Source organism: Pipra filicauda, unplaced genomic scaffold, assembly GCF_003945595.2.
Source record: "Pipra filicauda isolate LSUMZ 115617 unplaced genomic scaffold, ASM394559v2 scaffold23_size5868930_pilon, whole genome shotgun sequence".
Lineage (NCBI taxonomy): Eukaryota > Metazoa > Chordata > Aves > Passeriformes > Pipridae > Pipra > Pipra filicauda.
Window position 1 is genome coordinate 4,565,129 of NW_024104354.1, and position 14,375 is coordinate 4,579,503.

General features: G+C 39.2%; 1 protein-coding gene across 1 annotated transcript; it reads right to left on the reverse strand.

The window, feature by feature from the left end:
* Positions 1-955: 955 nt before the first annotated feature.
* CUNH6orf58 (chromosome unknown C6orf58 homolog) lies at positions 956-13,369 on the reverse strand. The gene is made up of 6 exons (XM_027751397.2): positions 13,048-13,369; positions 8,759-8,845; positions 5,673-5,857; positions 4,336-4,469; positions 3,646-3,884; positions 956-1,150 (listed from the first exon to the last, which is right to left on the reverse strand). Exons 1-6 carry the CDS (start codon positions 13,367-13,369, stop codon positions 1,032-1,034), a joined length of 1,086 nt encoding a protein of 361 aa, XP_027607198.1. The 3' UTR covers positions 956-1,031.
* Positions 13,370-14,375: the final 1,006 nt, after the last annotated feature.

The window sequence follows — 14,375 nt, forward strand, 5'->3', positions numbered from 1 at the left end:
TATGCCTGCTCTCCAGGGGGAGTTTCCATAAAGATGGAGGATCCAAGCCAGCAGATTTCCCAAGAAACTTCCCTGTCCCACCTCCCCACAACCTCTGTTTCCAAGTTATAATTGATTCCCAGTATGTGTTATCACTATGAAGACTGCTATCAGCACTAGGGTTTGAGTGTGCCAGGCACTGAGATTACAAACATTGCAAATATTTCTCTTCCTCAGTAATCAAATCTAACATATGACACACTGCAACAAGAGGATTAGACATGGGAGAATGGAAAAGCAACCTGTGCTTATACAGGATACATAATCACATAAATCAATATACAGATCAAAGTTTTCTTGAAGTAAGTGTAATGAATCAAAAACCAGAAATCTCTGTTGTCATGTAAAAGTAGCTACAGAATGAGGTAATTTGCTTCAGGACTTCTTTGGATGGGCTCTGCACTACCACGAGGCATTTACTTGTTGCAAAGCAGCCTACCGAGGGAATCCATCTGTACTCTAGTATTTAACCTGAAAAGCCTGAAAACTTCAAATTTGATTGCAGCTGGTCTGCAAAATAACAGCTTTGGTGGGAAACAGTCAAGACATTGGTTTTTGATCAGAACTTCAAAGAAAAGTTTCTGGTGATCATCTCTTAGACCATCAAGGACCTGAGTAATTCCATATCTGGTGGAATCCCTGTCTACAGGGACAAAAAAACCCAGTCTGAAACAGAATATAATTTGCCTGCATTTAATTTTATGTCCAATAATGATACACTATTTATAAGTCGAAAAAGTAGTAAAGTAATATTTACTGTGAGGCCTTTTATTTATAAGGAATTGAGTTAAAAAAATGAGATAATTAGAAAAATTAAGGATAAAAATATTGATTCAATATGAGAGAGATGCACACATGGTTTCTCAGGAAATCCTGCTGTAAGAAATTACCAAAGCCAGACACATGTCTGCTAAAAGATAAAATCAAACAATGTTGGAACTGCTCTTTCTCAAGAAACTGGGCACTGTCAAATCATCTCCTTCCAAATCATTCTAAATTCCCACTAGGTCAAGCTGTTGGCTCAAAGTCAAGCTTTCAAGCAGTTCTCGGCCCATTTTTCTTCCTGCTTCGTTAGACATAGCCTTTTGCCAGAGCTTCAGCAGCAATCCTCCTTGGAAAGAAACACAACATGACATTGTCAAATTAGCATGGAGCACATGCAGCTTGCAGCATACAAGGGATGAAATACATGTCTGCACTTGTCTCTCTCCTGTGGACAGTGAAAAGCAGACAAAGATGGAGATTGATGATGGGGTAATAATTGCCTACAAATGCGTAGGGAGACACAGGCCATTCATTCAGCTCAGGATCCTTTGTACTGAGAGACAACTGGGCTTGTTCCCCTTGTCACCAGTGTTGCAAGTCAAGATGATTGAAGACTCATGCTAAGGTCTTGGTCTGCACTTGCACATACCTTCATGGTTTATGAAGTAGTAGTGTGGTAGTTATAACTAGGCATGTCTTTGTTTTCACTCTATAACAAAGAATTTGTGCTTTCTGCCAGCTAAGGCCTCAAGCTAATGAAGAAAATAATCCCCAGTACTTATGTCCAGGCAATAAGCTGTGGCCCTCTAGGAAGTGTGCCTGGCCAGCCCAACCTAACATTAGCACCAGTTTGCAGGATAGTCATTGTTTGCTCCTCACTACACTCAGTACTGATCTTTATAGTGGATAAAGGGTCTACAGAGGAAATTTGAGGGTAAAAAGTCTACTAGAAAATCAAGAAGAGTTATTCTCCTGCAAAACATGCTTTTGTATAAAACTGGCAACACTGAAGAATTGAATTTGCACAGTATTGTACTGGGGGAATGAATTAGGAGGAGAAGGAAGCAAACAGTCCTCTTGCCTAGGAGGACCACAAGAGGACTGCAGAAAAGGTGAGGACATCAGGAAAGGTTTTGAACAACGTGGCATATGCTGCTCTACCTTTGGGTATCAGTGAGGGGCAGAGCATAAAAAATAAAGATTCTGACTGTCCATGGATTGAGAAGCTTTAGTGGTAGCACAGCACTCTCTCAGTACAGTTCCTGCTGGACTAGCAGAGGCAACTAGAAAAAACTAAAGAGTAATCAAAGTCTGAATCAAGAAATGAAGTCTCACTCTTGGTTGGATGGAGTCCCATCCTAGGAGGTACTATCTGCTCTAGTCTATCCCTCTATCTGCTGTTGAAGTTTGCAGTACCAGAAGAGGACTCTATATCTCACAGAATGTATTCAAAATTTTGAGGAATCTGACTCTACAAAAACAGTATGTCACATTTTGTCACCTGAGGTTTTTAGCAATAATGTAGGGTCTTTCAGGTTCCTGCTGATGCTGTGGATCCAGACAAAATATATTTCAAAGCTTCTTTTTCTCATCTGCAAATCAGTCACCAAACTGAGTTAGCTGGCCTTTAATTCTCAGCTGAATTCAAAGCTCATCCCTTAGAGCAGAGTCAGGGAAACCTTTTCCCTGCAAAGCAATTTCAGGATTTCAGCTATGAACTTTATTTTGGCTGCACCGGCATGAAACTTCATCTCTCTCTTTCCTTCCATCTACCATATTCAACACTGATATCTCCTTTCCTCTCTCCCTGCATTGTTATCCTCACCTGCTGTGCTGCCCTGGTACTCTTCTCCCTCCCTGCCATCCTACTGGTGATGCTTTTCTTTGCTCTGCCCCTTTTTCCCTCTGGAGGTAGGTCAAGAAACCCTGAGCTGTGGCATAGACTACCAGGCAGGGGATAGAGCTGTTAAGACCCTTATTCAGATTCTGAGGAATAATGCTATATGGAAAGTGGGAGGGAAGCAATCTGTGATGGGAGGGTGCCCTTTTGTAACACTCGAGAGCTTCATTTCACATCTTTTTCAGCTGCAAATGCAACTGGTGAGAGAATTTTCACTGAAATATATGGACAAAAGAGAATCACAAATGCCATAACTAGGCATACTAATTTTTCAGTGCATTTTTACGTTCTATTTCCATTTAAAGATTCAAAATAACTTTGCTTCATAAAGGTCAAACAAAAATAGCCAACCCAACAGAATCTATGCATGAATTGAATCTTCAGAAGAGTGTAATTCTATGTCACACCGCTGGATGGTGATGCGTGACTTATTTTGGTGAAATGATGAAGCCAGCATTGTCTAAGGATACAGTTTTGCTGGGACAAATGATGTTCTCTCAAAAACGAAAACCAGAACACTTGTGAACTCACAAACTCTTGCTCATGATCGTTTACTTTATGTTGTTGTTGTTGAACTGATCTATTAACTTCATTAACAGCTTTAATGTTTCCAGATTCAACTGGTGAAACACAAATTAGTCTCTGTGTTTTTAAAGTTTCTGTGAAAACTGGGGGGGGGGGAAGTAAGATCATCTGCTTAAAAAATGCATTTGTCTCACTGAAATCCCATGTGTAGTCAGTCAGTGTTATCCCATAGCTGCATTTGCTCTCTGGTGTGTTGTTTGCTTATAGTTGTATTTTTAACTGTTTTACTGTTAGTCTCGAAGTGTTTATAGTACTTTATATAAAAAATTCACTGTATTCATATGAAGAAAGGTATGTAGAGAGAACAAGATATTAAATATCTATGGACTGCAGACATTTGTAGGTCAGTCTCATACCTGTTAATTTATTTGCTTTATGAAGAGCTCTGATTGAAACCAGAACTTTATTTTGCCGTGGACTGAAGTCACTAATGGATGGGGGAACATCCCCTTCAGCAAGCATCCTCGGGGGCAGGAAAGCCTGGAAGTTGTTTGTGGTTGGTAAATCTGTAGGGAAGTGTGTGGCCCCAATGAAATCTACAGCATTAGACCAGCCTTCACCAAAATTTGCTTCTGGATCAGAGAGATATTTTAAGCTGAAAGAGATGAAGATAAAAAATGTAACAAATAATTGAAATCTCCTGTAGAACACATTATTTGATCATTTATCCCAAATGTTTTTGTTCAGTATAAAATCCTGAGTGGTCTTAGTGCCACAGTGACCTAAAGCCTACTTCAGTACTTTACACCTAATTTCTCCTGGTATTACTGCCTCTGCCCAGACCCAAAACAGCTCCTGAATCAGGCCCTGGCTCCCAGTGGGGAATCAACATGTCATTTTAAGGGCACAGCCTGCTTGCTCATCACAGTCTGGGCAGCCATCTCTCACTGGTCATCCCATACTCCGAGAGAGTGGAAAGAAGAGCAGAGCCTAAAGAGTAGATGCCTAAAGTAAGAAAGCTCATGCAGACTTTGTTAGGATACTATCCTTCCAAAGAGGCATGAAGGTGGGAAGATCCTCCTTGGCCACCTTTCTCATCCCCTTACCTGTCCTGGAACTTGGGGAGTGCATAAGCAATGGAGCTAACATGTGCCTTCCACATAAGACCAAGGGCATCATCCAGTTTGAAGGAGGAGAAGGTTGCAGAGCTCACAGCTTTGTGTTCTGTAGATAGCAGATACTACAGCAATAGGGAGGAAAAAAGGCAGAGAATGAGAGGGGGGATCGAAACACAATGAATTTTTTTTATTTACGCACATACTTCACAAACTAAGGAGTTTGCAAGCTAAGGAAAATTGCTTTTGAGTAGTTAGAATGTGCTGCTTTGTATGTAAATATAATGTCTGACATAGGGACAAAAAGATGATTAATATAAATTTTTAAAATGAATATGTATCCACGTTGGAGTTAATGGGAGCTGCTGTTCTTTGACATCAACAGAGCAAGGGTTTTATTCACATACTTTAGGTATTCTGTCAGTGGACTTTTGTATCCAACTTCCGTGGAAGCTACTGCAATGAAATATTGGATTCCTTAAAAACTTGTCTCTATCCTTTTGGCCACAACTTTCTGGAGATTTTCAGAAAACAAGAAAATTATCCTTAATTGTTATCATTACGGTTATTTGAGGAGTTGATATTTTATAATAATTTCTGAAACATGCTGCGTAGGAAAAATGATCTAATGAAGAAAAATCCAGCCTTTCAAAAACTCTCAAAGTCTCTCAAACCCTCTACCTTCACTCAGAGGTGCCAAGAGGAACTTATAGTTTAAGCTTTCAGATCATTATAAATTATTTGACTACCAAAAATAATGTTGACTGTAGTAGTCTAACTATAAAAGATGGTTATTAAATCTATGAAATAAGAAATATTGTCATCTTTGGGATTAGGGAACAGCTGAATGTGGAGGAAAGACAATATCTACTTGCATGAATAAGTGTCCCTCTGAATGAAGTTTCACATTTTCAGGTTTTTAGATGTCTAAAGGAATAAATGAACCCTATAAAACCAACCCAAGGCCATTTCTTAATGGCAGTGTTCCATCTCACATGCTTATTTTGCATTGCTAACATAAGCAGTATTGGAAGAATACAAATATAATTGTTAACAAAGCAGTGTCTTGGGACAGAGGCCAAATTACAGAAATTATCTTAAAGGAAGAAAAGAAAAATCCATAACTAGTAAAAATCATGGCCTTCTTATCTCTGACTCAATTTATGTTATGCTTTTCATTTTTCCTGCTTCTTGCTTTTATATGAAGCTGTTATTGAAAGAAAACTAAGCTCTCTGAGTCTTACAAGTGACAGTAATAATAGTTTTTAAAGGGAATATTCTGGTCTCATTTCTAAAACTATGGGGGGGGGGGAAGTAACATTATTTACTTCAAAAAAGGCCTTCCAGTCATCCATGAGCTTGGGTATGCGAGACCTGCAGTCTGCAACACTGTAACAGAAATCATCTTTTCGCTCCTCTGGTGGCAATATTTCTACTTGGAACGGCAGCTGCCCAAAGAGGCCAGCCTCCACTGCCCCCAGCAAGGGTATGACAGCCAGGTAGTAATTCATACCTGTAACAATAATTAAAAAGGAGGAAGTGTTAATCACAAGCAAATGAAAAATTCCTGCATAGAGAAGTGAACTCTGTCCCACACCAAATTCAACCGTTTCAAATTGCCCTGATACAACTGTGTTCAGCAGTGGGACATATTTACTGAAATGCACTAATGGTGTCATCTGTATTAATTTAGATATGATTTGTAAAGTTCATTTATATATTGTCCTTTAAGAGCCTTGCATGAGCTTACAGAGGGCTTTACTTTGCCAGAAATGAAAACACTACTGAAAAAAAAGTTAGATCTTTGTAGGCTGTCACAGACAGGACAAGAAAAACCTCTCAAATATTAATTGAAAACTAAGTAAGAAAGACTAAAGGGTACTGCACAAGTATTGTTTTCATTAAAAAATCCCCTTCTTTGCATCCTAGACCTATAAGAAATGAAAAGGCAAATACTAGCAATATTTTACTGGAAAATAATAATTTTGCTTTTAAAAAATATTTCACGCACTGAAAACTGATTGAAAACTACCTCACTTTGTCTGTCCAGTTTTATTTTAGGGTGATGGCTTCCTTTGGTCTGATCCATAATTTGGAGCAGTCAGATCCAGCATGTAGGAAACTCAGGCTCATTTCTCGCCTCTGCCAAATCACGTCTGCAGTGAGAGTGCCCATAGGGCTATTTGATATTCCACATTTGAAAGGAGAATTTTAAATTCTCCTTTTAATTGTGTCCCCTTTGTAGAAATAAAGTTTAATAACTTTCAGTGAAGTAAAGCCTGGAAATCAGTTATTCTCTCTTTTGTGTGGGTGCCTCAGAGCTGCTGTGCTGAAAAGTCATTGGCTTATGGTCTCCGGGCCATGGGCTGCCCTGGTATGTTTTATACAATCACAGCAATGAGGACCAAAATTACCAAAACCTGAGCACCAACCATGTATCCCTGTCCTACTAATGGGAAACCGTCATTCCACCTTCTGGGGAGAAGACCACAAAACAAAGTTCAGCAAAAAGGAGTGTATACCTTGGCTATAATTCACCAGGGACTATCTGTACAGGAACACTGAGGGAGCTTGGTGTATTGCTCTAAGGATGAGATGAGAAGAAGGATGGAGTGGCAAGTATGAAACAAAGGATAGAGCAACACAGTGGTATTGAGATTATGCTCCATCAAAAACAATGCAGCTCAAAATACATATTACTTTTGATGCCCTACATATATTAATGACTAAAGTCACTCAAACTCCACCTCAACATGAAATGTCATCAACTCTAACTTCAGCTTCTCCCTTCCCTCAAAGAAATTAATATAAATATCACTTAAGTAGGGAGGGAGGTCACCGAAGACTCAATCGTAACTTCTGGGATCAGTCAACAGGCTGAACCTGTCTTCTTCCCCATAGGGATGCTTATTGAGTAAGAATCTCATTCTATGCAAGCTAAATTATTATCTCTAGCTAGCTTAGTGGTTAGAGCTTGTCTATATATTGCTTCAAATTCATTTCTGCAGTCTGTTACTATCAACAGCAATCTCTGAACATTAACCTGTCACAGTCTTCTACTATCAGTGTGTTTGTTAATAAAATGTGTTATTCTGTAAACTATTTGGTGTGAGTCCTTCAAGGGCACTAGGAGTGGCTGGCAGCAATATCATATTTGACAAAACTAGTCATACATAAAGAGCTGGAATGCTCTTGGTGTATGAACCTGAATAGGTTGGTTGAACCACCCTCCAAAACAGTGAGCTAAAAAGACTGATGTTCTTAAGTAGGGAGTTTCCCATACACCTAGGGGTGTATTAAATGTGAGTTTCTTCTTTAAACTCATTCCTGGCTTCTTATGACTACTCGTGCCAGAGAGGGCAGCTCTGAAGGACAGCTGAAAGCACTGATACACTCAGAACAGTAAGAGACATTTCCATGCAGTCTCAAAGACTTTTTGCATGTTCTTGCTGCAGTAGGCTAAATCAAGGCTGAGTTTATACATTTTTGGAGGCAACAAAATTGATATCAAGCAAACATGCAATATTTAGAAGTAAGTGAAGAGCAGGAATGCAAACACTGAGAAGGTAAAGGTGGTGGTTTCTATTCCAGGAGGGTACCCTGCTTGCACAGGGCTATGAAGTGACTCTTATTACTTGTCACTTCATGGGACGCCTTCCCACAGAGCGTGTAGTGCTATCGAACCACAGAGATGGGAAACTGAAGCTGGAGTGAGTATCGCAGCGGCTTTGGTTTTACTCTAGATTTACATTTTAAATTTTCTCTGTGCTTGTACCTTTGTTCACTTGAAGACATATACATTTAATTGCTGGCTCACAGCCAGAAGCTTCATTCAACAAAGCATTCCTGTGGCAGGGAAGAGCTGCTCGCTGAAACCTTCTGGCAGGTCTGGTGGAAAGGGGGACCTAGGACAGGACAGCAAGAAAGCTGAGGGAGCAAGGGACAGAAGTGATGGAGGGAGAACATGCTATGGGAAAAAGAACCAAAGGTGATTGCAAGAACCACAAAGATTCCTGCTTGACATTCTCACACAAGGTTTTAGTTTGAAGTGCTACCATCTAAACTGAACAAATCTGCTGTTGAGTAATTGAAAACTGCAAATATCTACAAATATCTACAAGTATAGGTAACTGTCAAGGTGTTTCCCACTTATTTAACATAAATTTTTGCAGTGTAAACATTTTTAAAGCTGCAAGTTTGGGGTTTTTTTTCTCCTTCCTCAAATATATTATCAAAATCAACTAACTTTCATTTACTCACACTTAGGTGTCTTACTGCAAGTTTGCAATGGAGCATCACATAACATGAAAATTACATTGTAATAGAGAAGTCTAAGGGGAAGAAAGATTTAGAAATAGCCTTCTAGGACACTAATCTTATTCTGGAGAAGAACAGTATATTAGCATATACTTACAGGACCACCAGCTTCTTACAGATAGGCACAGGAGGTCTCCATATTCATAGCCACAGGAAGTTGCACCAGAAGGATCTGCTAACCTACCTGAATAAATCAAATGGAATAATACAACAAATACTTATCAAACTTTTCACACAAGAAATCCTACTGAGATGAAAAAAATATATAGGAGTAAAGCACACAGAATTTTGCTCAGAGAAGCAAAACAATTACTGTTGCTTTGTTTCATAAACTACTGTTCCTAGAGTAGTTAAATCTCTCAGTGCATAGTAATTTGATCGTGTTGTACAGTTTGATTTATACCTCACTGTGAATTTATGGAGCTGTTTGAAATCAGGACACCACAGTGATATTTTTACAGAGGTGTAAATATATATTCATATAGAGAGGTAAACACATGCATAGCTGATGCATAATTTCCAATAGATGTAGGGCTGCTAGTGCAGGAGAGCTGCTTAATGAGCAGAATAGCACAAATTAAATGTACTAGTAATTGTCTCACCTAATTGGGTTGTGTGATACAGAATCCCCTTCAGTTTAATCATGCATACAAACATGGTCTTACTGTGAAGCTAAGCATGCAAATGTTGTTGTAACTGATTAGCAAGGTTTTCAAGCGTCTATGCTGTAGCAAACATGCAAGACATTTCACAATTATTCATGACAGCGTGTAAGGCATATTTTTCTTTAAGCGTGTGATGTGAAGAAACAGCCCAAGTATTAAAAGAATAACGTACATGTATATGAAGTGGTAAGTAGTCATGTAGTGTGTCAGGAAGTCTGCTTGAATTGCATGATGTGAAATTACCATGGTCTAGTCCAAAGACTTGAGCTATTCCAGAAGCTCTCAAACTCTGCCCTGCAGAGCACTTACTCTCTGACAAGTCAGCTGAATGAATACAGCATCATTTCTGTCAGATTAGAACTAAACCTCGTTACCAACCCAAATTTTCTGATACTTTTTGCTCAAGAAGAAGAGATGATCATGAACAATGTGGATATAAATTATCCTAATTATCTTCCCTAGATGACTGGACAGAGCTTGTGCTCTGGGGCACACTAGGTGCTCAAACTCATATCTTTCATTAGCAGAGCACATGAACTTGCAGTGATGAGGATTGCAGTTCAACTGGATTATTTTTTTAATGAAAAATTATAATTTTTAATATTAACAGAAAGATTATATTTTTGATATTCTACTTCAACAGAGAGTGCCAAAAATAGGCACAATAGATCACTGGTATGCAAAGGAGATGAATGGGAAGGATAAAGGATAAGAAGAAAAGAAGACAAAATGTTGCAAAGGAGTTGTATATGAGGTTTATGAAAGATTGTTAGCCTTGGTGTTTTGGCAAAATGAAGAGTCACAGGCAGTATCAGTGATAATTATAAGATATGTAGTAATTACTAGCTGTCCTTACAGGTCTATACTCCATTTTTGTTGTTTCTGCTCCCTCCTATTCCCTGTGCTTAACATGATCGTTATTTCAGTCTTCAGGTCTACCCAAGCTAAACTGTGTCTCTCTGTATTAACAGTGTCCTCAGCTGTATGTTATCCCATCAGCAAGATCTCTCCACTATTTTTTGTGGAAAGGTTGTTACTGAAAATGCTAAATGCAGTTGTTCTTATCTTGCTGAGGAAGAACTCTGAGCGCATCCTCCATTTAGCTGTGTAATTCTCTTAGCAACGCTCATCACTAAATTCTCCTTCAGGTATTCCTTTACCAAATTTACAGTTCCCTGTTTCGTTCTTATCTTGTAAAGTATCATTAAAAATTTTCATCCTATGCTTTGCTTTTACAAAGGGAGGAAATACATTTCTGGACTTTGATAAAATAACATTCATATAACGAAAGAAAATATAAGTTAGCCTGACACAATCTACCTTTGATTCATGTAAGCTCTGCTTTATCCCTTTTTCTATTTAGTTCTATGTCTTTAATTATTCTTTCCTCTATACTTATTCTAATGTCTCGTCTACTGCTGATGTAAGACAAATGTTTTTGTGTTCTTATCCCACTTTTCCTTCTTCTTAAATATAGGTACAACCTATCCTGCTCTTCAGACATACAATTGTGCCTGAATCTTTCTCGAAGTTCTTGCTCCTGAATTTGTACTTCTATATGTGAAGTGGGGGTAGAGACTACCCAGTTTCCTCAGTTTGTGTAGGTAGGACTCCCAGTCTAGCTTCATCTCCCAAGTGACAAATTGTGCTTCCACAGTCTCATTCCTAACATCCGTTTTGTCTCAACATAGTTTTCACTACTGTAAATTTAGGGAAATTACTGATTTCATTTTATGTCCATGAGTAGATTATTGCAAATCTTTGTACCGCTTTTATTAAGTAGCAGCTTCGCTTCCTCTTTATGGTTTATACAGAACTATATCCATAAAAATATTTTCTCAGTAACATAACTTTCAAGACCAGACAGAACTGTTAATTCAACAATTGTTGTAGTATTTTTAAAGATCTGTTTTCTTGCACTCTGGACTCAAATCCTGCTTTTGTATATCCAAGCTTATTAAGTCAATGTACAAACACTTCAGCCATTCCTCACTAGTTTATCCCAGCTAGTTATCAGTTTAACCTATCTCAGTTAGGTTTAGCCTTTTGCTAACCTCAATGCTGAATGCAGCAGAATTATGTTGTTCTTTGTCCCTTATCGATTTATTTTTCAACTTCTCATATTTTTTTACTGTAAAACCTTTTAGTAGTTTTTTAACCTTCTGGTCATGTAATTTCAAAAATTATCTCCTTGTCTAAAGACCAGTCCTATGACTCTCTGGCAGGTGACAGTACATCTTTACCTATCTATGCAACAAGGTGCAAATCTTCCTCTCATCTACTATGTCCCTCGTCTCTACTTGGAAATCCTCACTGCAACAAGGCACATCCTCACTTTGTGGAAGAGGCCATTCTACATAACTAGATCCTTTCCAGCAGGTAACCACTGAAGTGTAGCTTCTGCATCCAGTCGTCTTTGCCTCACAATGGGTCAATTCTCCTGCTGCACTGGCCTCTCCCCTTCTTGTATACATAAAAAAGGGAAAGAGGAAAAAGATTGACTAAACTCCAACCAAATTCTTCTTGTTGTTGTCTGTTTGCCAGTTAGTTTCCTGCTTGGATTTTGCTTACTATGTTGTTTTCCTAATTTTTACTTAGGAGTTAATTTTCCATTAGTTGTGACTAAATGCTGGCAGCCTTGCTTCACTGCCAGGGGCAGCACCTCTAGCTTCTTCCAAACATACAGCTTCAGCCAAACCACCACTACAGATTATATCCAATAAACAAAAAAACAGGCAGACAGATACATTTGCTTACATCTTGTTACCACCAGGCACAAGTTCGTGAAAACATCCTTGACTTTTATTCCCCTCTTCCCCTCTTTTTTTGATTGCTAGAACAAGGCGAGTTCAGCTCTGGCTTTGAAAGGAAAACTTCACTGACTGCTGCGTGTGAAGCAGCCTCTGAGAGAATGCATTCTCTGATAAAGCCCCCGATAAGATATTACAGCCTTAGCCTTAAGGGACCTTTCACATATGTTTCTGTGTCTGCTTCCCTGTCATGAACAGGCAAATAAGAATGACTGCCCTAGATAAAAACAAGCTTTTAGGGGATAAACCATTAGAATTTGGACAAAATTGAAAACACCACAAAACCAAATCAACAACAACAACAAAACAAATTCACAACCCCCACAAACAAACAAAACAACCTCAACAAACAGAACAAGCTTTAATTTTTGTAAAAAGCATATCTAGAAAATAATGAGGCTACTTCTAAACTGATCATAAAGAGCAAATGGAAACAAATTCTCACAGAGAGAGGTGGACTTTTAACTATCTGTATTAGAAATTAAACTAAAACTACCTATAGAAGATCATAACATTAACAGCCATTAACAAAAAATAAAAGCTTATTAGTTAACAAATTAAGAGCAGCCCTGCACAGTGCAGGCCCTGAAATCTATCTACTATATATTGGAACAACTGGGAACGCCTTTTCAAAGATTTTCTGCTAGCTGAAATATTACCCATCTAAACCACAGATCTTCTGTATTCTGACCTCTTCCTATTAGGAATTTTAATAGTTATTGCTCAACAAGGCAAGGGTATTCTCTTTGTTCAGCATTTCTTTTTCAAATTGGCAGCTTAGCTCAGCATGTCAAAGTTTACACATACTGAGGCTACGCTGGGCTTTCGGGGCAAAAACCTTGGAAAGGAAGACTCAAAGCAGATCCAGTAAATACTTTGCTCATCTAACATCTTAAGGACATAACTCATACCTGTACGAAATTGCCACCCATGCTGCAGTGGTAATCCCCAGAGAATGTTGCCAGTGTTTTGGAGTCCAAAGGCACTAAAATATTTGGCTGAAGAATTTAGCAAGCTCTTATACACTCCCAGTCTTTCTTGATAGTTCCAAACATTGATGACAATTTTGTTGTCCTTTACTGGGAAATCCAACAGGTTTTTAGGGGCAAGGTCCCACAGAGGGGGATATTCATCTTCTCCAGGGACTTTGTTTTCACTCCATGCTGCAGCCGTCACAGGACTCAGGGTAATAGTCACTGTAAAAAGAGTATATATGCCAAGGCAGGGCCACATTGTGAAGGTTTGTAACCCAGGTGTTTGTGGCTGCAGGGCTTTTATCAGGAAAGGTGAGGGCTGGGCAAAAAAGGGTGACTCAAAAACAGAGGTCTCCGTTGTCGCCCTTCCCTCTTCCCAGTGACCCTGACATGGAGTTGCCAGATTAGCAACTCTGTGAGTAATGCTCTGTCCTTTCCATGGAATCTAGGGAGCAGCAACAGATGTTTAAGAAGAATCAATCTAATCAGAAAATGTCCAAGTCTGCGCTGCCCATGACATATACTCACCCTTCCATGTGGCTGAGGTGCTACAATACTGACTGTAGAGTTGCATTATCAAAATTTTTGTTGCAGTGTTTCTTACTAGTTGTCAGCTTCCCTTTCCCAGCCTAGTTCCTTCAGGTAAAAAAGGGACAGCAATGCCATAGAGCTCACCCCAGCACACACGCAAGGCAGAGTGGGGCTAGGGCTGAGGTACTCTGAGGAGGGCTCAAAGTGCTGACAAAGGAACAGCAGTGACATATGGCCGGCACTGCCATTGGCACCTTTGTCTTTTGGCCTCGAGACAACTGCCTGCAACCTTCAGGTCATAAGAGTGTTGGAAATAGCCAAATCAGCCTGTCTGCAAGTACTGACTTGTCTTGTGTGGAAACGGTCATCATTGTAAAGTCCTAAAGTCTCCTACTAAACCTCCATGATCTTGTAGCCTGTAAAGGGAATACAAAGGTCAAGCCTCCACTGATAAAAGGGGTGTCTAAGTTACACTCCAAAAAAAGTGAAACTGTCCAGCTGCCTTCCTCTCACCTACTTCTAGGAATTCTGGGACTTTATAATCATCAGCTGCTTTTTCTCAGATAAGCAATGGTTGCAAAAGAACACTCAGTAAACACATGGTTTGTTATCTCTGTAGTCTTTTATTTGCATGAGAAAAATTGCAAATGCCCCTTTTCTTTGAAGTAATTCTGTGAGTTTCGGTTGGGCTTTGTGTGCCTAAAGTACCTTAAACTGTGGATGGAACAAGTCAA